Source organism: Vicugna pacos, chromosome 29 (genome assembly GCF_048564905.1).
Source record: "Vicugna pacos chromosome 29, VicPac4, whole genome shotgun sequence".
In the NCBI taxonomy this organism is placed as follows: Eukaryota; Metazoa; Chordata; class Mammalia; order Artiodactyla; family Camelidae; genus Vicugna; species Vicugna pacos.
In genome coordinates this window covers 23,995,366-24,021,284 of record NC_133015.1, presented here as the reverse complement: position 1 = coordinate 24,021,284, position 25,919 = coordinate 23,995,366, and the positions used below count along the sequence as shown (strand labels likewise).

The 25,919-nt window shown below is 43.1% G+C and overlaps 1 protein-coding gene across 1 annotated transcript in view; it reads left to right on the top strand.

Annotated features, from left to right (window-relative positions):
* Window positions 1-25,919, top strand: part of RP1 (RP1 axonemal microtubule associated) — a 147,113-nt gene that overhangs the window by 31,010 nt on the left and 90,184 nt on the right. The window contains exons 8-16 of the mRNA XM_072951969.1: window positions 7,027-7,102; window positions 7,944-8,020; window positions 8,122-8,153; window positions 8,285-8,414; window positions 13,218-13,321; window positions 14,154-14,330; window positions 16,742-16,954; window positions 20,311-20,488; window positions 25,559-25,690. Of these exons, the coding sequence (XP_072808070.1) occupies window positions 7,027-7,102; window positions 7,944-8,020; window positions 8,122-8,153; window positions 8,285-8,414; window positions 13,218-13,321; window positions 14,154-14,330; window positions 16,742-16,954; window positions 20,311-20,488; window positions 25,559-25,690 (1,119 nt within the window). The remainder of the gene's footprint in view (window positions 1-7,026; window positions 7,103-7,943; window positions 8,021-8,121; window positions 8,154-8,284; window positions 8,415-13,217; window positions 13,322-14,153; window positions 14,331-16,741; window positions 16,955-20,310; window positions 20,489-25,558; window positions 25,691-25,919) is intronic.

Below are 25,919 nucleotides of genomic sequence, written 5' to 3'. Positions count from 1 at the left end.
TGTGTTAACGTGCCCAACGTGCCCACTTATGCCAACTAATTCACTTTTGTAAATACTTTTGGTGGACCTACTACATATAAAGTGCTGTGTGAAGTGTTCTCTATGGTAAAGACAAAGATGGCCAAGATGGAATGCTTGCCCTTGAGTCTACCAGGAGCTGGTAAGATAATTTTAAATTGTAAGAAGTTTGGAACATCATTTTGCTTCCTGATTCTAACTGAATTCAAGTCCTGGGATTTTTTCTGACAAGTTTTGATTTTCCCAGTTTAACCACTAAATGGAATTTCTTTAACTGAGATATCATTGCTGTGATGTAGTAAAGAGGACACTAGAATCTAAGTCAGTGACATAGAGTTGAACCCAGGCCCCAGCACTTGTCAACTTTTTGATCTTGAGCAAATCACTTACCCTCTCTGTGCTTCAGCTTATACTCTGTAAAATGAGATTAACGCTCATGTAGTAACTGTGAGGCTCATGTGAGATTGTTTATGAATGACAAAGCAGTGTACATTTGACAGTATGTTATCAATAGATAGTCATCAGAATATTTTTAAATTACATTTTCAATACCAATTGAATATGTTGTTTTATAAAATTTATTTCCTTCCATTTCCACATTTTCCCTATGTATATTTTAAGAAGGAAACTAAAATTTTTTCTTATAATCTTTTTTTCCTTTACCTCCTCTCCACCTCTTTATTTTTAAAATCATTAAGTATTTATCTAAGAACATCTTAGGGGGTTGGTGGTGATGAAAAGACCAGGACAAACAGGGTTCAGTGATGGCTGTGGTTACCACTGGTTAAACAGGAAAAGGGCAGACGTGGCCAGCATTTACCCCTTTAACCTATCCAGCGACTTCCCTGCTATTTATGTAGCCAACATTCATAGACTCTCTACTGTCATACAACTTACTGTCCTTCTCCGAGGACTGGGAAGTGTCACCTCCACATGTCTGCCTCTCTTTTACTACCCTGGGTCCTTGGCTTCATAGTGTGGTGCCAATCCCGTAGGAAAACAGAACCAGGCTTCAGTGTCTGCCACGTCCTCCCTTCTATGGACCAAAGGTTCCTAGTTGTTGTTTTTTGTTTAGTTGGTTTTTTACTTACAAAAATACTGTTATTTTTAACTTATGTCCGCTTTATAGTTCAAGAAGTAACAAGATGCTAAGAACACTTGCTGAAACATTTTCAAACTACTTGACTCTTGTTATTACAGATTTTTCTCTCAGAAAGTCTTAATCAGAATCTCTAAACATTTGTTATTTGTTTTTAAGATATGAAGAATGTAACAACTGAAGAAATTTAAGTTGCCTTAGATTTCAGAGTTTTGGAAGGACTTGTTGGGTAACTGGCTAAATTACTGTTTCTTTTAATAATCAAGGGTGGGGAGTCTCAGAGGTTAAAATTAACTAGTAATCAAATTATCTCGTAATTTCTCTTAACTTCCAGCCTTTTAAATAACATCTTAGAGGGAGATTCTCCAGGATTTAAAGGGCATTTGATTAAAAGAAGTGAAAAAATTTCAAACACGTGGTAGCATTTTGTGGTCAAGGGAAGCTTGGAGATAGGAAGAGCCGTTGGAGGGTAATGCACAAAGACAAAGGCGCGTCTGTTGAAGAGCCTTACATCATGTGGACAGGATTTCCCCCTTCTGTTACGAACATAAGTTATATGTGTAGTACATGTTTACAAACCATGGTGCTTCTTTATATGTGAGACTTAATTTACCACAAAGCATTTTGAAATTCTATTACCTTTTGTTTGGTGTGTGGTCATAGGTTTGCTTTTCTGACTTAAGGATCTCTGTTCTACACAGGGAACATTTTTGAGGAGGTTACTGAAAAAATTATCTAAAAATGTATCTGTGAATTTGTTTAGAAGTGATGTTTAATATAGGAAGTATTTTCAGTAAATATGGAAATGTGAAGAGTTAATACTCTTTAATAGAAACACTCACTGTCCCCCCCCAAATGCCCACTCACATCACTTTTATTCAACAGAGTATTGGAAGCGCTGGTCTGAGCAATTAGTCAAGACAAGGAATAAAAGGCATCTAAATTGGAAAGGAAGAAGTCAAAGTGTTACTATTTGCAGATGACATATTATATATAGAAAACCCTAAAGACTCTACCAAAAAACTGTTAGAAAAATAAACAAATTCAGTAAAATTGCAAGATATAAAATCAGCATATAGAAATCTGTTGCATTTCTATACTCTAATAAGAGACTTTCAGAAAGAAAAATTAAGAAGACAGTCCCACTTACAACTGCACCAAAAAGAATAAAACAGCAAGGAAGTGAAAGGCCTGCACAGTGAAAGCTGCAGGATGCCGTGAGAGAAGCAGAAGACACAAACACGTGGGATGGCGTTCCAGGCTCATGGGCTGAAAGAATTAATAATGTTAAATATTCGTATTACCCACGGCAATCTAGAGATGAACATGATCCCTGTAAAAACTCCAGTGGCATTTCCCCACAGAAGTAGAACTAACAATCCTAAAATTTGTATGGGACCACAGAAGACCCAAATAGCCTAGGCAAGCTTGAAATAAAAACAAATGCTTCTTGATTTCAAACTACATTACAAAGCTACACTAATCAGAACAGTATTACTGGCATTAAGAACAGACATACAGATCGATGGACTAGAGCAGAGAGCTCAGAAATAAACCCAGGCATGTACGGCCAGTTAACTTGCAGCAGGGGAGGGGAAAGGACAACCTCTTCAGTGGATGGCACGGGGAGAAGTGGGCAGCTGCGTGCAGAAGGCTGAAGCTGGGCCTCTGTGTGGCTCCGTGCGCAGGAACGAGCTCAGAGTGCATTAAAGACACGAATGCAAGACCTGTAACCGTAAAACTCCTGGAGGAAAACGGGTGATGAACGACTTGACATCATTCTTGGCAATGTGTGTGTGTGTGTTTTTTGGATTTGATACCAAAAACAAAGTCAACAACAAACTAAAAAAATAAAAAGCTTCCACACAGCAAAGGAAGCAACCAACAAAACGAAAAGGCAGCCTGCAGATGGGACAAGATACTTGAATCGTATTTCTGACAAGGGGTTAGGAGTCAAGGTTACAAGGAACTCATGCAACTCAATAGCAGAAAACCCAAGTGGTCTGATTAAAAAGTGTGCGGAGGATCTGAACAGGTATTTTTCCAAAGAAGACATGCAGACGGCCAACAGGCACATGAGAAGGTTCTCCACATCACTAACATCAGGGAAATGCAAATCAAAACCACAATGAGATATCACCTCATGCCTGTTAGAATGGCTGTTATCAAAAAGACAAGAGATCACCAGTGCTGGAGAGCACGTGCAGGAAACCCTCACCGACTGCTGCTGAGAATGTAGATTGGTGGAGCTACTACGGAAAATAGGATGGAGGTTCCTCACAAAAGAAAAACAAGTGCCATGTGATCCAGCAACCCCACTTCTGAGTATATATCCAGAGGGTATGGATTCACTATTTTGCAAACATAGATGCACTCCCATGTTTATTGCATTATTCACACTAGTCAACGCATGGAAACCATGTAAGTCTCCGTCATCGGGGGAATGGATACAGAAATGTAGTCTATAGATAGAATTGATGTTATTCAGCCGTAAAAAATGAGATCCTGCCATTTGTGACACCTTTGATGGAGCTTGAGGGAATTATGCTAAGTAGAAAAAGTGTGACAGAAAGAGACAAATGCTACATGATCTCACTTATATGTGGAATATAAAAAAGCCAAACTCACAAAAAGTGAAGCTTGGTGTTTGCCAGGAGGTGGGTGGTGGGGAAAAAGAGGAAGCATTGTTCGAAGGGTACAAACTTCCAGTTATAAGAGGAGTAAATTCTGGGGCTCTGACATACAGCATGGTGGCTCTAGTTAACAATATTGTGTAATTGAACGTTTCTAGGAGAAGATTTAAAAAATTCTCACCATAACAATAACAGCAGCAGTGGCCGCGGTGATCACGTGGCGTGAAGGCTGAGCTAATCAGCCGTGCTGTGGTCATTATTTAGCTACATATAGGAGTTTTAAATCAATACTTTGTATACCTTAAAATTAGACAGTATTGTATGTCAATTACATCTCAAAAAAGTTGGAAAAAAAGTTCTGAAAGAAGCAAAGAAAAATTGAAAAATTGTGAAAAAGAAGATAATGAAGATAAAAATAGCTATCAATGACAGAAGGTAGAAAAACAGATGAATCGATGTCACTTACGTGAGTAGGCGCCTGTGGGAAAAAAAATAAACCCACAGGTAGTAAACCACGTGTCGAAGAGCCTCATAAAAAAGAGAAAGAAAATAAATGCCAAAATAAGATGAAGCGAACAGAACGACAAATTTATGTTAGAGAAAAATTCTGACACTACTTTATACAGTTCTGGGCTAAGAAGTTTGGATCTCTACATGCAATGGGTGGCTACCTAAGAAAAACTGACCCAAGAAATTTGGCCTAAAAAATAATGAATGAGCCACGTAAGGAAATTTGACTCAATATTGATTCAAGTGAAAGTAGAAAACAAGACTAGTCAATAACAATACAGGTTTCAGAAGGCTGACCGCCTTCCGAAGCGTCTGGTTCCGCCTGGGTTTATCAGCGCTTTCTCTGAGATGTCCGGGAAGCAGATGTTTCCGATGCCCTGCAGAGTGTTCCAGATTATGGAGCTGGAAAGCTTCTCGATAGACTTAATGATACCAAACTTGAAAATGCACCAAATACGCAACTACGACTTAGTGCTTCTGGCACTGTTCTCTCACATGTCCCCGAGGTGACCAGGGACTCTTCCGGACCTCGGAGGACGTGTTCTAAAGGAGCTGTCTTTTTGTTGAGCATATCATGATTTGTAATGAGAACTCAAGCAAATAATTGTATTTGATAATTTTTCCACATCTGTTTAAAAGCATTGTCTCTTGTCTGAATGTTTGTGTCCTCCCAGACTTTCATGTTGAGAGCCTAAAGCCCTGTGCGGTGGGATTCATAGTTGGAGCCTCTGGGAGGTGCCACAGTCCTGGGTCGGGGGAAGCCCTCGGGAACGGGAGCTGTGCTCTAACGAAGAGGCTCCAGAGGGCCCCCCGGCCCTCCCGCCTGGCGAGGACATGGCACGGGCGCTGGCCGTGACCCGGGAAGGGGCCCTCGCCAGGAGGCGGCCGTGCTGGCACCCTGATCACCAGAACCAGGAGAAGTCATTTTCTGTTGTTTGTAAGCTGCCCTGGTCTCTGGTATTTTCTTACAGCCGCCCAAGCCAACCCAAACCAGTTTTAACTGGACGGTTACATTTCTCATTTCGCCGTACCCTACATACTCAAATAAAATTGAATTCCTGTTATTACTTCTGAGGACTTTCACGGTTGCTGGCACGATGTATCCCATGGCGCCTGCATTCTCCAGAACAGTTCTAGCTCAGCCTTGCTGGTCAGTGTACGTGCAGGTGTTCTGAAGTAAATGCGTGTGGTGTGAATCAGGATGTATAGTAAAGGAAGAACATGTAACAGCTAAGTTGGGTTCATGGGACATTTTTTTTCTTGGAAAACAGGGTTATAATTTTGGAAAGAAGAGGTAAAATTATTGCCTACAGGTGATAGAAGTGTCTGTTAAAATGCAAGGAAGATCAACTGAAAAATGAATGAAAGAGGAGAATTTTGTAAAGTTATTAGAAGGTAAATCAGTGCACAGTAACTGGAGGCTGTTTTCCTTGTATTGAAAATATGAGCTGTGAAAGCTTTGATTTGGAGCAGGAACGAAAAGCATAAAATGTATGGCAACATCAGCAGCGAGCAGTCCGTGCCCATCGGAGCTGTCAGACGGGCTCTGTGTGAAAGCCAGTGAGACGCAAGGGGAAGTTCCAGCCAGGAGAGCTGGATTTGTAGATTCTGCCCCCCTTTCGAACTAAGTGAACCTGTTTGTTACTCAGCGGTTTATCTACCAGTGACCCGAGGCGGCTGTTTAATCCAGTTGCTGGTGTCGCTGCTCCGGCCGCACTGTGTTTTTGTTCTCTTTGCTGAGACAGAGGAAGGTGTGCTGTTGGCACAGGTTTAGTTTAGGCGCCAGCTGCTTGCGTCGGTGGTGCCTTGGCAGTTAAAGGAGTGTAGAACTTTGTTTAACCAAACTGCACCCCGGTCTGTCCAGTTGGTTGGGCAGAAACACTCGGCTGTGAGATTTATTTTTACTGAAGATCCCAGACTGTAATGGGGAGGATCTGCTGCAGTGGTTTCTTTATAGAAAGACCGTTGGTTACGCCGAAATCACGTGAAGCATCACAAGTGAGGAAATGACGGAGAATTGGAAAGACATGGGGAGAAATGCATAGATATACCCGCTAATTTTGGTCCAGAGAAATCACAGGCTCAGAGGAGAGAAAATCTGAAATACAGGGAAACACAATTAATCTAAAGGTAAATCCTGAGACAGACAGACAGCTGGCTTCCTTTTCCTGTCCCTGGCTCTTTGTACAGATAAAATCATGATGACTAGTGAAAATACTCCATTTTACCTATAAATGAAATTAAATTGTATTTTAACCAACTCCAGTTTACAAATTAATATAAAACTAAACATTTAAACAGAGATGATCATCTTCACGTGCACCCGCCCATTCTGTGGGCCTGGACCGGGTTCCGAGCGGCGGTTTGCCTTCGAGCATGTGTGTATTGCCGGGGTATGCAGCGTTGCTGACTTAGCAGATGTGTGCTCTTCGGAAGATGTTAGGTCCACGATGGGAAATGCAGTTTAGGAAACCAAGAGCAGATCAGAGCTGTCCCCCTTCCCCTGTGTGGAAACTCACACTGAAGCAGCCTCATAAAACACCAAGTCCTGGAAGACGCTGTGCGTTTGTCACCTGTGTCAGGAATGGTTGTAAATGCCTCTTACAGTGTGCTGCTTTCACGTCTTGCTCTATTTGAAGAGCTAAAGCTTAAAGGTGCACAAGACCTTGACACATTTGGAAGCCAGAACCTGTTTCTCAAAACCTCAAGTGATACCTGGCCCGTATATACGCATGCTGCATTCTTCCTTCTTTAATTTGTGTTTAGGAAATGGCTGGTTTCTCGACGACGTTGTGATCAAGGACCCCACCACAAACCGCGAATACGGCTTTTTCTGCCACAGGTTTGTGCATGTGCTTTATGTCGGCCAAGTTCATTTCACATTAGTTTCAGGTTCCTGTGTTTTGAAGCAACGGGTAGTTTATTCGTTCTTCCTAGTCGCTGATGCTTTGTTGGGAACCTGTTTTGAACACTACTTTTAGGGGCTGCTTCTCCCATTTAGAAAGACATCCATCATGTTTATCATTACTCCTGATGTTGCAAATTTAAATATTTTTTGGTAAAAAATATGATTTCTCTTTATATCTCAATAAGAAGGATGAAAGTTTCTGGCAGGAAAACTTACTCTCTAGGGACTGAGCCCCAAATTAGCTTCAAAAATAATAATTGTACAAAATAAATGTTGCACGTGCCTTTTCACAACTGTGACTGCTCACTCCCTGTCACTAGGTCTTGAGTGGTGGATTATTTTCCCAATGGCAGCGATAGATCTGCTCTTTCTTTCAGCACTCTCCTGCCTCTTTCCCCACAGAACCACTAATAATAATCACTTATGCAATAACTTACTGTAGTTTGGACTGTAGTTGGTAGCCAAAGGACAGCATAAAATAACTAGTCCAGTGGGGTGTAAAGTCTAGGGGCTTGGCAGGCCCACTGATCAGGCAGCTCACTGTGGGTTAGGGAGCAGCCTGTTGCATCCTTGCCCGATAGCAGCTTCTCCAGCCTCCCTTGCTCCCTCAGAATCATTTTAAGCATTTCCTTTTCCATTTTCTACTCTGCTTTTACCCACTAGGCATCTATGGCTCTTCCTGATTCCCGCTTTCCATTACTTCTGACTTGGCTAGTTGCCAGTGGTTAGTATATAATATAAATTCAGATTTACTTGGTATACCTTCTTTCCACAGGTGGCTGGATCAGGGGGAAGGTGATGGCAAAATTGTCAGAGAGCTGTATGCCAGGGATAATGCTGTCATCTATGCACGTGAGTGTCACACGTTTCTTGGAAAATTCTGTTTTGTACGGAGGGAGGGAAGCATGCCGCTGCTGAAATTAATGGTCCTCTCTTTTCCTTCCTATCCTCAGGGCAGAAGCTAGAAGTTAGTAGAAAAGAAATGGTAAGATTTTACTTATGGCTTTAAATAATTGGGTACAAGACAGTGTTCCAGCAGCCATTTGATGTGTTAAAAACAGTGTATAATGTTTAGTGAGGGGTGTTTCTTTCCGTTTGTTTTGTTTTTCTATTTAGTGGGCTGCAGAGAGCTGGAAGTTCAGGAAGGGAAACACTCTTCAGTTCTACAGCAGGCGGACTGGAGGGTTTGTCCGCCTGCATCCGGACGGCACAGCTGACGCAGCTGGAGAGAAGTCAGACAAACACAGTGAGTCCGCGGACAGAGTGCCCGGCGCTGCACCGGGGTCGGGAGCGGGAGGCAGCGCGTTCCTAGACCGCGTTTAAGTCTTGCTTCTTATTCTTCAGATGGTTTGCACCAGTATTTGACTGTTCAGATAATTCTTTGTCTGCATGAATCCAAGCCACCAGTACACTGCAGGCTTTACACCTGGGCAGACAGTGCAGTTACGCAGATAGTAAACCGGGAAGAAGCTTGTGTTCGGTATTACTTACTTGAATACAGTGTGGGCCATTAATGCAAGCCGTTCATGGAAGGCAGCAGTTGTAGCTCTTGAATGTGTGGCCATTCAGGGAATGAAGTTGGTTCTTCTAAATACCAAGTACCTGTTATGTCCAAACACCACGTTAAATAATTTGAGGGCCACGGAAATAACTAAGTGGCTACCCTGAATTCCAAAGATTCACGATCTGATAAAGAAGACGAACACATGCAACAAGTCTAATAATGGTCGTTTGTAGCTGGTGTCATGATGAAAGCACAGAGGAAACAGTGGGCCGGGGAGAACTGGGTTATGTGTTGTTTGGTGTCAGCAGCCCCTGAAGCCGTGAGCATCGCAGTAAGTGAAGAAGGAGTGAGCAGATCACGGGAGACCTTTGCCTGCAAACCCAAACCTCCAACTCCTCTTGAAGTCTAGGCTTTCACTGTTTAAGCAAAATTTGCTGCTGCGGAAGCAACTTTGCTCAAATAGCCCCGGGGATGTGCTGGAGACAGTAACGTACGGCACCTCCTCGAAGTGCAACCTGCACCTCATAGTCGGAGCCCGGGGACAACCCAGCTCTCTCCCTGTGAGAACCCGTGGGAGTCTAAGAATACGTCTTCGTAGCTCCTCTGCCCAAAGCGAGCCTGTCCCTTAGACGCTTCTCTTCCCTCCTGGCTCCAGGTTGGGGTCACCGTCTCCTTAGATCAGTCGCAGTAGTTCTTCATGTCCTGCTATGGGGTCCCTGCTGCCAACGCCGCTGCGCTTCCTCCTTGCTAACCCTGGCGAGCTGTGCCTCCAAACGTGCTCACAAAGCACCTCCCGTTGTCAAGTCAGGGACTGCGAAGGCGCTGACTCTTACCCTACTTGCAGCAAACCCCAGAGTGCTGAGTGAAGGACCAAGGTCATATTTTCTCACAGCAGACGCAGCAGCCAGAGCGACAACCTGCAGTGGTTCCCCAAGTCCGGGCCCATGGCGTCACGAGGCGAGGGCCTGACGGTACCTACATGTGCGGGTGGGCATTTTAGAGGAGAGAAGTCCCCAGACTAGGGAACTCTGATCTTAGACGGCGTTGCCCGTTCTTCCTTCTAGCGAAAGGGAAACAGAGAGAGATACAGAGACAGTGAGAAAAGAGACAGAGAGAACCTGTCATTATTCTGGAATGTAAGCAGGTCTTCTCCAGGGGAGGGAAGGGAAGGTTTTCACCTTTACTCCTCTGGGATGTTGAGAGGGGGAGAGAGAGACAGAGACAGAGACAGAGACAGAGACAGAGAGACACAGAGACAGAGAGACAGAGACAGACAGAGAGAGAGAGACAGATAGCTGAGCTTCACTGTGCTAGAATGCTCCCTTATACAAACATTTGGGAAATACCTTTATTCCAAGAGCCTGGACCACACAGGAGAACGGCAAATGTAGGGAGAACTGTCTCCTAAGACCCATCCTGCAAGCTGATTGATAAAGGGACCTTATCACTCCCACATCAGGAAGTGGAGTGACTTCCTTACCCCTCGCTGGGTCCGCCCTTTCTCCGTGTTTGGCTGACAGAATACAGACGCAGCAACACTGTAGCCCCCAGGGTCTGCCTCTGCTGCCGCACTTCTTGGATTAGTCCTTCTTGGAAGCCAGCCTTCATGCCGTGAAGAAGCCCAGGGAACTATGCAGAGAGGCTCCCCAGGAAAGAACCGGGGTTCAGACGGCCCCAGCTTGACGTCTGACCTGCAGCCAGCAGCCACTGCAGGCATGGAGACGCCGTAGACCAGACTAACCAGTTCATGGAGAAGATGGAGCAGCTTTTTACCCTTAAGAGTTCCCAGCATCTCAGTTCGCTGGTCCTGTGATACACAAAGCGGAGTGAGCGGTCCTAAAGCAGGCGGCGCGGGAGAGTCTGCGCAGGCTTCCTCGGCGTGACTGACGTTTTACGACAAGAAGTCTTTTATGTGTGATAATTCTTCACAGCTTAATTATTCGCAGCATTGTTTCCTGGTATTCTGGGCAGTGTCCCTGAATTCACACTCAGGAGCCAGTTTTCATCATATGCCTGGACAGTGTTGCGATGAACAAAGCTGACCCGCGAACACCTTCTCAAGAAGATATTATAAGAACATTTCTCAGACGTATCGGCTTACAATTTTCAGTCCACAAAAAATGCCGTTTTCTCACCGTGCGCCGGTCCTTCTATTTAGTTGTCATGCTGGTTGTGGATTTTGCTGTTTCCATACTCAGAGGGTTAGTTAGAAAGCTCATCGCTCCGAGAGCTGCTGAACCATTTCGTGGCAATACTGGGCCTAAAAGCAGATACACAGCACGAGAAGATCTCTGAAATACCAGAGGGAGCTTCACTGTATGATCATAAGCTCTGAGGTACTAAAAACAGCACTGCAGCGACACTGACGGTGAAACTCGGAAGCCAGGCTTCCTGTCTCGAGTGTGAATCCGAGGACTGAAAGGAAGGACCAGACAACCAGGGCAGTTCAGTTTTAGCTCTAAACCCTTCATGGCAACTTTGTGTCAGGGCCAGTTTCACAAACTTCCCATCGCTGACATCTAAATACAGATTCACACAGTTTTCTCATTTTATCGTAGTTTCTGACGTATAGCAGCATGATTCAGTTATGCATACATATTTATTCTTTCTCATATTCATTTCCATTAAAGTTTATTATAAGATATTGAACATGGTTTTCTGTACTATAGAGTAGGACCTTGTTGTTCATCTTTTTTTTATTGGAGTGAGTAGTTGATTGACAATGTTGTGTCAGTTTCCAGTGTACAGCATAGTGATTCGGTTATACATATATATATGTTATATAGATACTTTTTCATATTCTTTTTCATTATACTTTATCTGTTTTATATATATTAATTTGTATCTGCTCATCCCAAACTCCTAATTTATCCCTCCCTGCTCTTTCCCCTTTGGTAGCCATAGTTTGTTTTCTATGTCTGTGAGTCTGCTTTTGGTTTGTAAATAGAATTTGTATCATTTTTTACGATTCCACATATAAGTGATATCATATGATATTTGTCTTTCTCTGTCTGACTTCCTTCACTTAAAATGATAATCTCTAGGTCCATCCATGTTGCTGCAAATGGCATTATTTCATTCTTTTTTATGGCTGAGTAGTATTCCATTGTATAAATATACCACAGCTTCTTTGTCCAGTCATCTGTTGATGGACACTTAGGTTGCTTCCATGTCTTGGCTGTTGTAAATAGTGCTGCTGTGAACATTGGGGTGCATGTATTTTTTCAAATTAAGGGTTTTCTCTGGATATGTGTCCAGGAGTGGGGTTACCACCTGTGTTTTCTTATAGAAATTTTATGGTTTCAGGTCTAATACTCAAGTTTTTAATTGATCTTGAGTTGATTTTTGTGTATAGTGTAAGATAGTGGTATAGTTTCATTCTTTTGCATGTGGCTGTCCAGATTTCCCAAAAATATTAATTCTTCCAATCCGTCAGCGTGAAATGTCTTTCTATTTTTTTGTGTGTGTCTCTCAGTTGTCAGCATACAGGTCTTTCACCTCCTTGGTTAAATTAATTCCTAGGTATTTTACTTTATTAAAAAAAACTTGCCTTTATTTCTTTAATTGAAATATAATTGACACACAATATTATGTTAGTTTCAGGTACAGTATATAATAACTTGACATTTGCAAATGTTATGAAGTGATAAACATGATAAGTCTAGTAATCGGTCTGTCACCAAATAAAGTTATCAGAGTGTTATTGGCTGTATTCCTATGCTATTAGTTACGTCCCTGTGATTTAGTTACTGTAACTGGAAGCTTGTGCCTCTCAGTTCCCCTCACTTGTTTTGCCTGCCCCTCTCCCCCCCCCCCCTCCTGGCAAGCACCCTTTGTTCTCTGCGTTTATGAGTCTGTTTTTATTTGGTTTTGTTTTTTAGATTTCATATATAAGTGAGATCGTGCAATATTTGTATTTGGGGATCTAAATAGCAGTCTTTTCCTAAAGAATATTTCTTGAGCACCTGCTATGTTCGAGGCAGTGTTCTAAGTGCTGGTATATAGCTGCATACAGAGTACACAAAAATCTGTGCCCTCGGGAAGCTTACGCTTCGAGATAAAACGGCACGTAGGAGTAAACTGAAAGCTGAAAACAATCAAATACACGATGACATAATCTTCATCACAACTACACAAACTGGTCACCAATGCCCAAATAATATGTATTTAATTTTTTAATGCAGCAATTTATTTTACCCCAAGTCTCTGAGATTTATAGAATGGAAGTGGTTTTTACACTAGGATAATTTATCCTCCTGGAGACAGCTCCGTTGAGGTTTTTGTGGGGGCGGGGTGGTGTCTCGGGGCTCACTGAGCACACTGGTTAGCACAGGGAGGCATCAGAGACTTTCCACGAGAGCCCTACCAACTTGCCAAGCAACATGTGAGTTATCGGCGGCACTGGCACGCTGCCTTTTGACTAATTAAAAACATTGAACTGAGAGGTATCATAAAATGTCCTATGAGGGGGTTTCAACGTATAATTGAATTAAAAAAAAGCTTTAAAAGCATGAATTACTTGCTAATACTGAAAACATTTTATAGGTCTCTTTGATGTTATTTTCAACAAAGGAAATATATGCATTTTCCAAAGTCATGAAATGAGGCATCTTTCTCTGGCTCTTGAAAATGGCTCTGTCACTGGAATGGTATGTAGTAATTCTTCTTTTCGCCATATGTCAGTTGTATCCATACATAAAGTATTTTTGCATGAGGCATTTTTATAAGATGATCAAACTGTATTTGTATTTGAGATTCATCTTGTTACCGGACACGGGGTCTCAGAGTGTCTGGTGACACCACCCTTGGCTTCAGTCCACGCTGGTCACTGCTGAGGTACCCGTCACACACTGGGTGGCTTCCGACAGGTGGACAGCTCTGTGGCTCACCTGAAGGACGGACACAGGGAGCCTTCCCTGCAGTTGGTAGCCTTAGTGTCATGGATCAGGTCTTCCAAGGGCACCAATAAGTCCTTACTTTCGGGCCCAAATGCCTCCCTGGGACACTGAGGGGCAACAGGCAAGACTTCAAAGAGTATCTCAGACCAGAGGTGTCTCCCTGTAGCATGACCATCTTGATTTGTTTAGCTTTTTGCAGGCAAAATCTAGGAATGCACATCTGTTAATTTCATCTTTTAGTCCCAAAGAGTCTTGAGTTAGGAAGACACAAATGAAGAAATGAAAAATAAGTAACGATAAGATACATCAACACTTCATGAAATTACCCACCCTGCTGCTGGAGTTACTTCCGTTCTTACAGACACCCTACACGGCTTCTGAGAAATCTAGAGAAGGGCCTCGGAGCAAGACGCTGGAGATGAGGCTGGGAACACGAGCACTGACTGGCAAACGCACGGCAGCGCCGGCTCTGCGGGGCGCGGGGACCGCCGCACACGTTCCGCGCCCACGCATTCTGAACTTCGTGCCTTCCTGGTGCCAGTTCAGGGGCTCTGTTTTGCTTTGTCTCCCCTTGTTCTTTTAGGCCAGTGGTGGAGCCTCCACTGAGATGCGGGTGCTTTATCAGCCCAACCGCTGTGCCCTTCTTGAGTCAGTGCTGGTTCCTGGTCACACGATTACCTTTGATCGTCGCGGCAAAATAGCGGATGAGTCATCAGCAGGCTATGCGGACCTCTCAGGAGAGTTTGTGGTTCTTGTCAAGGTAACGTGGAGGAAAGTCGTTGCGTTGCCACACGTGTAGTTCCTTCTGCTCTTGAACTGAGTCGTGGTAGAGTCATCGGATCCCTTCCCACCAGGTGGCGCGGATCCCTGTTGTCCTTCTGTTCGCCCAGACTTTGAAAGGCAGTAGGGACCACAGCCTTGCAGCAGGGAAACTGGCGGGGGTAACACCCTGTGTGCAGTTGACTTTGGAGGGTAGAGCTATGGCTGTGGGGATTTTATTTTATTTTATTTATTACTATTTTTTGTTGTTGAGGTACAGTCAATTACAATGTGCTGTGCGGATTTTAAACAAAAAGTTAGAGACTTAGGTTTGAGAGTCAAATAAATATATATACATATTTAATTGTCTCTAACAGTATTTATACCCTTTGGAGTGTCATACACGTGTGATCATTTCATAATGGTTATGCTTCTTTCTTTACAGAGCGTTTGTGAATTTATTTTTTAAACAATATTATGATATTAATATAATAGCTGTCATGTATGAGATTGCCTGTTTTGTGCCAGGCACTTTACTGAGACCTTCACCACGTACAAGACTAAACTTAAGCGTCATAAGAATATTTACAGATATTGTTATCTGTGTTTTCAACGTGAAGACAGTATTTTCAGGGAAGTTAAGACTCTGGACGGTAAAGCCTGGCTAGTAAGTGATGGATCATGAATCAAATCAAAGCCAATTTGTCTTCAAAACTTTTTGTGCATACTGTGTAACAGGCCCTTTATCACACTTACTTCTCCCCAAACAACATAGGTTTTAATGGTCACGTAATAGTCAAACATTAGGAATATATATATATTTGTGTATCACTGGGTATTTACTCTTAATGTCTTTATTTTACCACCTCTGCATGTGTTACTACAAAATATACTTTGATTTATGCCTTTGACAACATATTTTATTATTTTCTTAGCTTGGATAACTCAACATTGAATTTAAGGGTTAGAATATGAAATGTTTAAGACTCTGGGAACATACTGACAAATTTCTTTCCAGCAATGTACCAACATTTAATCCTGGGAAAGTCAAGCCAAATGTGAGGGAACAGCTGACATGACCACCTTCACTTCTGACACTAACTTCAGATTTCAAAGGTCCTCCTTGAGACCACCATCAAGTTTTGGTAATTGACTAGAATGACTCAGAACTCAGTCAGTGCTGTTACATTCGTGGTTATGGCTTATTACAGAGGAAGGATGCAGATTAAAAGTAGCTAAGGGAGGAGATGCAGAGGGCAGAGTCTAGGAAAAGTACCAAACGTGGACACTGTAGTTGTCCTCTTCTATGGAGTCAGGACAGTGTTGCATTCTCAGCGTTGATATGTGACAGTGTGCATGGAGTATTGCCAACAGGGAGCCTTGGTGCCCAAGCTCTCCTGGGGTTCCATCCTGTGCGGAGTCCAAGTGGCCAGTCTCAGTCTCCAGCCACTCCGGAGGTCAGCTGACACCTTGTTATGCAAAGTTTTACTCTCTGGCTGGCCCAAGGCCCTCAGGCAAACAGAAGTACTTCTATTAGGCAAGGCATTCTGAGGGTTTAGAGATGACCCCTCAGAAGCCCAGGGCAAAGGCCAGACCTCTCTGGGTAAAACTGCAGTCTTTACTCCCCAGCTCCCTTCGACAGGGGAGGAAAGTCTCGGTCTCATTAACCTTGGTGTTGAGTATGGTCATTAGAAGAAACTGACAGTTTTCTAGAGGAATAGACATCTATTTTGGGTTTATTATTTTTTTGTTACTAGTAGAGATTGCTTTTCCTTACGTTCATTCATCATTTATATTTTGTGACTTGTGTATTTGTGTCTTTTATTCATTTCTCTTCAGGGTTAGTACGTTTCTAATTAACTTTCAAGAACTCTTTATATCTTCCTCTTAAGCTATTGATGACGTGGGATTTACTTAAACGTGCCTTAGTGATATTTGATGCCTCGTTTCAATCCTCCATTCATTCGTTCACTTATTCCTATATGCACACTAATACTCATAGGTTACATCTCAAAATTCAGGCACTCTTATAGCATGCTGTTTTTATTCTCCTTTGTATTAGCATTAAAGCTGTTTGTTTAGAGTGATAGTAAATTTCCTAAGAAGAATGTTTGTGGTTTTTCATCTTTTTGAATCTCCGTGTAGGATCTGGTGCTGATTCGTACACTCTCAGTGAACAGTGACGAATGTAAATTGTAATGAGTCAACCAGACAAGCTTCTTTAGTTTTGTTTAGCTTTGCACAGCAGTTAAATTATTTATTTCCTTTTTTTGCTCATTCTTTCCCACCAAGCTCCTGGTACGATCCTGGTCCCTGCAACTTCTGCAGGAGAAGGAGCTTTATTACCACCCCTCTCTAGCAAAACAGGAGCTGGTCGTTCACTGCCTCTCCGCTGTGTTTGTTGCCCCGAAGGGTGTGTTCCTGCCCGGCGCTGTGGTTCTGCTCGCTACTAGCCCGTGCCAGGCCCTGTGTCTGCAGCCGGATGGGAGCTGCACTGGCTTGGGAAAACTGTCTGAACAATCCTATTGGAAAGTGCATAAAATCAGCTCTGGGATTTGCATGTTGGAAAGTGTGAAAAATGCACAAATGTTTCTGAGGATTGAGGATGGCCAGTGTGATGGAACGGTAAGCATCTGCTCGTGTTTTTCTCAGCAAATGTTTGAGACACTTGCCAGTAACAGATATGAGAATGGTACTTGCTGAGTGCTTTGTTTTTCGGTTTTAACCTATGAACATTCTGGAAACTGGATGTTATGTAAGGGGCCCCCTTTGACCGGTGTTTTTAGTAAGTGGGGAGGGCAGCTGAATGCTTGGTATGAGGTTAGAGAGGGCTGTTCCCCCTTCAGACGCTGCTTCTGAAATGTAACGTGGGTACAGGTCAGCTGGGATTGCGCTGGAAAGCAGATTCCCGTTCAGGTGGGCTGTGGGGGGACCTGCGTGTCTGTTTCTAATAAGCACCCAGCTGTTAATGATGAGCTGGTCCACGAGCTGCAGTTTGAAAACCAAGGCTCTGGAAAGTCCCAGCTCAGCAATATTTCCTTCACTGCTTCCTTTGGTGCCTGAATTTCCGCCAGTGGAAACCCTGTTCCTTGAGCAAGGAAGCAGTTTTAAGTTCTAAATATTAGGAGTTCTTCTTTAACATCTTGAGACGTAGGAGGGGCGTGGAGGGCAATAGAGTAACAGCTTTTACACATTCATCTATAGCCCGTCGTCCTCCTGCGGGCTGAGGGGCGCCCGTGATGACCCAGCTAGCTCGCCTGCTAGTGCCCTGTTCGTCTGCTCTTGTTTGAAGGGGCCTGGTTTACGCTGTGTCGTTGGGGTGAACTCGGAGATGCTTTTTTTTTTTTAATAAATATCAGTAAAAATCTTCAGCTTAGGGTAAAATTTTAGAGATCTTCCTGGCTTAGGGCATACCTAAAGGTCAGTGACTTCTGTCCATCTGCCTCCTAAAATCAGGGGCTCAAACATTCTGTAGAAGTCTCTAGCTTTTTGATATTTCTGTTAAAAATTCAAAGCATTAAAATGCTTTAAATAGCATTAAAAAAGTTCAAAGCCTGTTAAAAAAAAATACTGCATTGGAAAGTTGTTGCCAAAAGATTTGCAACTTTGAAGAGCCTTTCCAGGAAGCCAGCACCTCCTGAGTACTCTGTAAATCACAGGAAAATGTGCCACTACTCTGGCCAAAGATGAATTTCCTGATTTTGTAACAGGATCAGCAAGGAAAGGCAGGAGGGGAGGTGGGCTAATGTGTGTGGTGTCTCTTGTGTGGGAAAGGCTGTCCCAGCTCTCTTCCACTCGTAATGACACCCTCAACCCCTAAGTTCACACAAGAAAACAGGTGATCAGGCAGGCACACAGTAGTAGCGCGTCTTTGCTTAAGACTGACCCCCGTAAATGACCTAATGATGCTTTTGGTGTAGTTATGAAGAGGTTGGCCAGGGTCAAAGAGCTTCTGTTCTACATTGAATGCTCTGATCCACCAGGCACAGTTCAGATGAGCCCTCCTGGTGTCTCGCTGGGATTGGCCCCTTGGTTGGGCCCCCCCCCACGCACTGTCATGGGATATCGAGGTCCGCGAGGGCCCCTCCCGTGGGTGCCGTGTGGACACTTGCTGTGTGCCGGCAGACCTGCGATTAACGGAGGGCCGGAGGACTCTGGCCACCTCCCGATGGTTCTGCCATTTAAACGGTATTGATGTTTCACTTTTATTTTGGCGTTGTTAAAGAGAAGACCACAGGCTCAAAGTGGAGGCACTTATGCTAGACCGTGTCACCAAACCGGGGCTCAGTACCTAGCCTAACTGAGGTTCTACCTCCCTGGGAGGTGCAGCCTTCACTGGTCGGCCAGGGGCTTTCTGGTCAGCACCAGTGAGGTATCTGTCCCACGGGCCCTCTCCGGCCCCAAGGAAGATGAGGGAACCCACGTAACAAGACCCTCTTGTCCCCAAGGAGAGATGGTGTACCCTGAGATCTCTGCTTGTGCTTGCTCGTTTATGACGTCCTTGTCTTGCCTGTGGGCCCCCCCCCCCCGCTTGCTGCGTGGGGCGCTGCCTGAATCACGAGCCCTTCAGTAAAGCCAGTTGGGTCTTTAAGGTTTGCCCATTGATTTTTTGTTATTTAACAGCACTCCGAGAACTCTCATCATTTGTGTTTACTTCTGCTCCTGCTGTTGTAGTCTTGTCTGTATTTGTAGCTTGTTTCGTGACTCACCGATGTGGCTGTCTGACTAAAACTCTCCATCTGAGTTTCGGTGCTGGGTCTTTTTAGTCAAAATGTACATGCATTTTTGCTCTTAAGATTCAGTATTGATGCGTAACAATCAGGCATTTATTTTTCACTTTCACTGTGTCTGAACAGACATCTTCGGGCTGGAATGACTCTACTTTTACACCTATTTGAAAAATAATAAAGGGGAACTGCAAGGCTACAACCTGCAGAAGAGGAGAGAACTGATTTTGTTGACTGTTATTAGAAACCTGTAAAGACGCACATAACTGGGTAGATAATGAGTTTTTTATTTCTTGGAGGTATTAGAGGGGCACTTAAGAAATTTCCTGAAGACAGTTTGAGATCTGTCCATATTGCTCCTCTGATTAAAATCCTTCAGTGGCTCCTATGGATTGGCCGCAGTCGGCCTGCGATCAAGCCCAGACTCCTGTGTGGCAAACAGGCTGACCCTCCTTTCCGTCTCACCTCTGCTCCCTGCTGGGTCAGCAGCCTCAGGAAGCTGTTCACCCACACACCATGCTGCCTGCTGCCTCCCGGCCTTCCTTCGTGCTGCCCCCCTGCCTGAGATTCCCCCACCTCCCACTTCCCTCTACTTAGCTTAATTGCTATTCTACACTTAACTCGGCCTCACCTCCTCCAGGAAGCCCTTCCTGATTCTCCTGAGCTTAGTGCCTTTTCTCTCCCCAGACCTAAGGAGTTCCTCTCTGTCCCGCTGGCCTTACATATTATATTTTTACTTGTATATGTGGTTGTGTCCTTGACTTGGCCATGAACAAATCAAAGCCAGGGTTTTATTGTATCCATAACAAGAACAGAAGGTAGAAGTTGCTTAGTTCCTGTTTATATTGTGAGACACAGATAGACAACAGACTTGGTTCTCACCTACAAGAAACTTGCCCTGGAGGGCAGAGGTCAGGCTGCAGTCATCTTTTACAAAGAAAATATAGATGCTATTGGGAATTTTAACTCATTCTCCCAGAACTCGCTTTCCAGAACTGGTTCATGTTTCAATGTACATGGACTTGGCAGAATCATCCTCTTCTTTCTGTCACTATTTTAGAGGGTCACGCGGTCTCTGTTTCTGGATCTTAAGGAACAGGGTGAAGCACGGCGTGCAGGTGATGCAAAAAGCTTCTAGATTTGTCAGGAGGACTTGAAAATGAAACAAAGCCATCTTCTTGTGAAATGACTGGTTTTAAATTCTGTCCTTCAGTGTTTGCTCATATTTATGAAATAATATTGTATTGATCGTAGGGCACAGGAGGTACTGACTGTCATTTTAAAATTAAGAAGAACCTGGAAAATGCATGTGTCAGCCTGGAATCTGTGAAGAGCCCGGGGCGGTTCGTTGGACTGCAGTCAGATGGTCAGGCAGCACCAGCTGTTTATACCAAGAATGGGGATGTTTTCTTCTACCCACACGTCATCAAGTGTACGTTTACCCTGAAGTACTTCCTTCTGATTTGCTTGGTAGTGACTTGTGTGCAGGGTCGGATAATCTCACCAAAGGGTCACTGAGCAGGTCTCTGCCGTCAGGCTTGGTACTGGTTGTCGCTCTAGAAGCAGTGAGAAAAATTCGTAATGAAGACACTGACCTCAGAGTCTCAGGTGTTTAACGTTAGGTCTAGAGTCTTTGCTACTGTAAGCTCCTCTATGGTGCATTTGTGTGTGTGTGTGTGTGTGTGTGTGTGTGTGTGTGCACACGTGTGCACTTGTGTTTTGTCACTTAGGGGCATCTCCATGCACACTGAGAGGGCATGGGGCTGTTAGAAACATTCTCAGTTTCATTGCTATTAATTTTTAATGTTCACAGTGTCAAAGGAGATAGAAAAAAACAATCAACACAAATGGGGTTGAAATTAAAAATAGGATTTGGGGGAAAAAAAGTCCAAAGGATAGGACAGAATTGTGAGTATTTTGAAACTAGTTTCTCTCATGTTTAAGTTCTGGTTCTCTAGCAAATTGAAGTAAGGATCTGAGGACTTTATTTAAACAATTTAAGCTTAGAATATATTTGCTTGAACAATGGTTAACTAGGTAACTCTATTGTGTTCTTAAATTATCTCAAAATTTAGTTTGCTGTCTAATTTTTCTCTGACTCAGTCCCATGGATTTTGGCTTAATCACAATCTGGATGATTTTCTTAGTCAGTGGGAATCTGATTTTAGTTCTCTTTTCTTAACAAGGTCTACCTGTGCTCTGTACGGAGCTACGTATAAAATTCTGTAAGTTTTATATATATCTTATCAGATGGGTCCTATGTAAATATAATGTAGATCTTCAGGGTAATTATATCTGTATCTGTATTGTATCTGTGTGGTGTCCTATAAAAGATCATCTAAAATAAGAACATAATGAGCGTGATTTAACATGGCGGCGTGGCTGGCCCTGTCCTCTGCGCTGTCTGCATCAGCTCCTTTTCAGCCTTCAGTTGCCGTATTTAAAATTAAAATTGTTAGGCTGGTACACCTTAACTTGCTGCTGTCCCTCCCCCACTCCCTCCACCCTCCGTTTCCCACGGGCTGGCACAGAGTGGCACTCCTACTCAACAAAACGGGCATGCCATCTGTCCCTGGAGCTCTGAAGGGAAATAGGCGACGTGAGGGAGAGCAGAACGACCCAGGCTGGAGCAGAAGGAAGAGCAGTGAGTGTGAGGGGCCGGCAGGGCCGCCCCCACGCCGGAGGAGCACAGGAAGTGGAGGATGGATGAGAAAGGAGAGCGAGCAGTGATTTAGAAAGGGAGGTGGGTAGGAGGAACGATAATTTGTGGTGACAAATGAGAGAGAGATAATAAAAGGCATGTTTGCCAGTTTAGGGGGTTAGTGCCAATGGAGCCATAGGAATGGAGCCTTCCTTTTTACAGGCTCTGCGGTTTAAGCCTTTCCCTAGAGCGTGGGTGCTTTGAGCTTTGTTCCCCGCACCCAGCGCTCTGGGCTTGGTGACGCCAGCCGACCCAGGAGAGCTGTGGCTTCTGTGTCTGGGGAACCGGACAGCAGCAGCGTCCTCCTCGTCTTCCCAGCAGAGCTGTGGGTCAGACGAGTGAATGTCTAGGAGAGTTCTCGATTCAGTGATAAGAGCTGACGCTTGTGGGCAGTTGTTTTCTGCCGGACACGCCAGAGCCTGGGTTCTACCATTTTATGTCACTTTGAAAAGTAGGTACACGATGTTTATTGTCTTGAAACTGCACTCTTATTATTTGATAATGTTTTCGAAAAAAATAGTTTAGCATCCCCAGTGACTGTGAATCAACTTTAAAAGCTTATGGCCAGTAGGGCTAGGCCTGATTCTTCTCAGCCTGTGTGATTAAATTGGTTGATAAACATCTATAATCTGTTTATATAGTTTACTTTTCACTTTACTATTTTTATTATACAAACAATACATGTAATTGTGGAAAGTTTTGGAAATTTGCTCAGGTAGAAATCTACCCGGAGATAAAACCTGCTGACATTCTGAGGGGTAGCCTGTCATGGTTTTCTTCTGCGAAGGTGTGTGCTGTGTGTATTTGTCTACCCTTTTCTATAGATATTTTCAAAGTATATTTTTCGACATAAAATTGAGCTGCAGTCTTGTATATGTAAAACAATTTCATGTGCTTTTTACTTTAAAAATGATTTTCTTCATACACACAGATTTATGCCGTATTTTCAGATGAGTTACACTGATGAGTTTATGACACATTATTTAACCAGCCCCTGATGTTGGATATTTTATTGTTCAATTTTTTGGGTTATTACAGAGACTGTTGGGAGGATCATTCACATATGCACATACTTTTGTAGTAGTCTAAAGTTTCTTCTTAGCAGAAATGACCAAGAGTGGAATTGTTTGCTCAACTTAGATAGCGATAGACGTCTTAAAGCTGACTGTGCCACCGTAATTCCAGCGGTCTCAGCAAAGAGACGTGCGGTTTGGGCACTAGCGGTCGGTCCTGTGGGGAACTGCCCGAAGGTTCTCGTTGGTCTTGGCTGTGCTGAGAGCTTCTGCTGCCCTGACTTTGGACCATCGGGCATCGTGCTTGGATCTCACCAGCTATCCTGACGGCCAGGTGCACGTCCCTGTGACCACCAAGCTCTTCCTGTTTGGATCAGCCCATGAGGATCACCGTGGAGTTCTGTCTGTCCGTTAGAGTAACATTTATGGGAGTTCCAGTGAATGCTAGACATCCATTGCAGGTGTCTCTTTTCACTTACAATCAACGGGAGGCTTTTCAAACAGACTATAAAGCTGTAGATCTTAGCTCTATAAAGATTGCTTCTCTTCAAAGGCTTATACCAAAGGATTCTAGACTTTGGAATTAAAAGAAAACAAAATTCTCAGCCTCATACCTTCTCAGTGATTATTTTCAGTCTGTAAAAATGACTGTAGCACCACTTTGCATTAACGTGGTGTTTTAGCCCAATGCATTATGTATATCTCATTATTTATCTTGTCATTGTATGAACGTTTAAGAAGCTGGATAGAGTCATGGCCAAGTGAGGGGTAAGATTCTCTCTCATAAATCCAGTAGGAAGAAGCACTTAATAGAATTACAGGCAGAGAGCCCATTTATAGGAAGTGGTGTAAATATTAAATATGGAGATACCTGTTGACATGGCCTTCAAGAAAGAATCCTTGGACTACAACAAGTCAGCTGAACTTCACGGCCTTGACGAACATTGTCAAGGTTTGGGCTGACTTAAAGAAGTATGTTCTATATGTTATCTGTTAGAATTCTCAGAATCTGGGGAAAAAATTGATACTGAAAGTTGGCAGAGTAGACTTTCCCTGCTATTGCAGACACCCAGATTGACCAAGAAGTCACTGATCCAGGGAATGTCACCTCCAGTATCATAAATGTCAACATTTGTACAGTAGATTGTTCCTAGAGAAGTTTACCCTAAAGATGTCATTCCTAAATACACTGAGGCAATTTCCTGTTTTAATAAGAGCAAGAGTGCTGGAGACACTGCCATGGATATTTTGTTGGAGCACCATGAATCCTCGGAATCTAAGACAGGGTGTGGAAGCACTAATGTTCCTTCAAAACACAGTTTCTAGTAACACTTCCCCATTTTCACAAGACAAGAGCCACAAGTTAGAAGGTGACTGGATAAAGATGTGGTATATTTATACCATGGAATATTATTCAGCCATAAAAACCGACAACATAACGACATTTGCAGCAACATGGATGCTCCTGGAGAATGTCATTCTAAGTGAAGTAAGCCAGAAAGAGAAAGAAAAATACCCTATGAGATTGCTCATATGTGGAATCTAAAAAAAAAACAAAAAAAAACCAAAACATAAATACAGGACAGAAATAGACTCATAGATATAAAATACAGACTTGTGGTTGCCAAGGGGCTGGAGGGTGGGAAGAGATAGACTGGGATTTCAAAATTGTAGAATGGATGAGCAAGATTATACTGTACAGCACAGGGAAATATACACAAGATCTTATGGTAACTCACAGAGAAAGGAATGTGACAATGAATATATATATATGTTCATGTATAATTGAAAAATTGTGCTCTACACTGGAATTTGACACAACATTGTAAAATGATTATAAATCAATCAAAAATGTTAAAAAAAAAAAAGAGCCACAAGCTAGAGAAACGGACGTGTCCACCACGAGCCCTTCGGCTTCCCCATCAGGTTTGCGTTGTCCCCACCTCGGGCTGCACAGGGAGGTGCTCCTGCAGAATTGGTTGCTACAACTCCTCTAAGGCATTTATTTTGACTCAGGTTAATCCTTAGACACCTCAACAAAGGAAAGACCAAGGGATGCTGCTGTCCAAAGGCTCGTGTTTGTTGAACTGTGTGTGCCAATGGAAATGCTGTTTTGTCCTTACCTTTATCACTACTTCCATTTAAAAATGGCTGTACTGTGCCTGGTCCTTGGAAATGAAACACAGGCAACTTGAACTTCTAAATCCTGAGTGCAAATAGCATTCGGGGGCGTACGCTGTAAAACCGGAGTCGTTGTTCAGCTAGGTTGAAGATACTTATTTCTGAACAAGACACCAAAACAACTTGCTTCCAAATAAAAGGCAGAAAAATAGCGAATATTTTCTTCACTTGCATGTATATATATGCTTACTGGATTCTTAAATTTCAGTAAAGTCACATGAAGTCTTGTCTGAATGACATTTTAGTTAGTTTTCCCTTTGATGAAAGCAATGTACCAGATTAGCAAAGGAATTCCCATTTAGAATCTATAAGAAAAACATCCTGAATGAGTCATTTGATTCATACTGTGGCGTTAAATTATTGCTTGGATTCACAGAGCAGTGAATGGATTTAATAGGAATACCATTCATGTGCAACGTGCTGCTAAGAATAAAAAAAAAATCACTTTCTGGTGAACTGTGTAATGCAGAGTAAAAAGATTTGATGAGGCATTGAAGTGGAAACAATAGCAAAACTTAAACTTGCATAGCTGAACATATGGTGAGTTTTCTGAGAAGAATCAAGTGATTTTGAGAGGATAGCATCTTTTAAAAATTCTTAATTTCAGTTGGCAGAGAAAACCCGTCGGGTATGTCTGCACCACCCAGCCAAGAGGAGGAAAGGATTGTTAAGTCAAAAAACCAGCAAGAGATGCCCGCAGAGCCTGAGGCCGGAGGTGTTGCACCTTCTTCCACTGCAGGTTAGGAACACCTGTTATTGCTTCTTTTGGTTGCTTTGTCTGCGTGGCTTTTTTAGTGGCTGCCTCGGGAAGAACGCCGAATTATTTTTATAATGTAGGTTGCATTATGTCACATAAACTTGCTTTTAAGATGTTATCTTGCTTTTTATGCTTGGTTTTATATTGCAAAGAATATGTATATTTTAAAATGTGTTTAGTTCTTTTGGTTCTTTCTCTTGAAGTCAGTGTT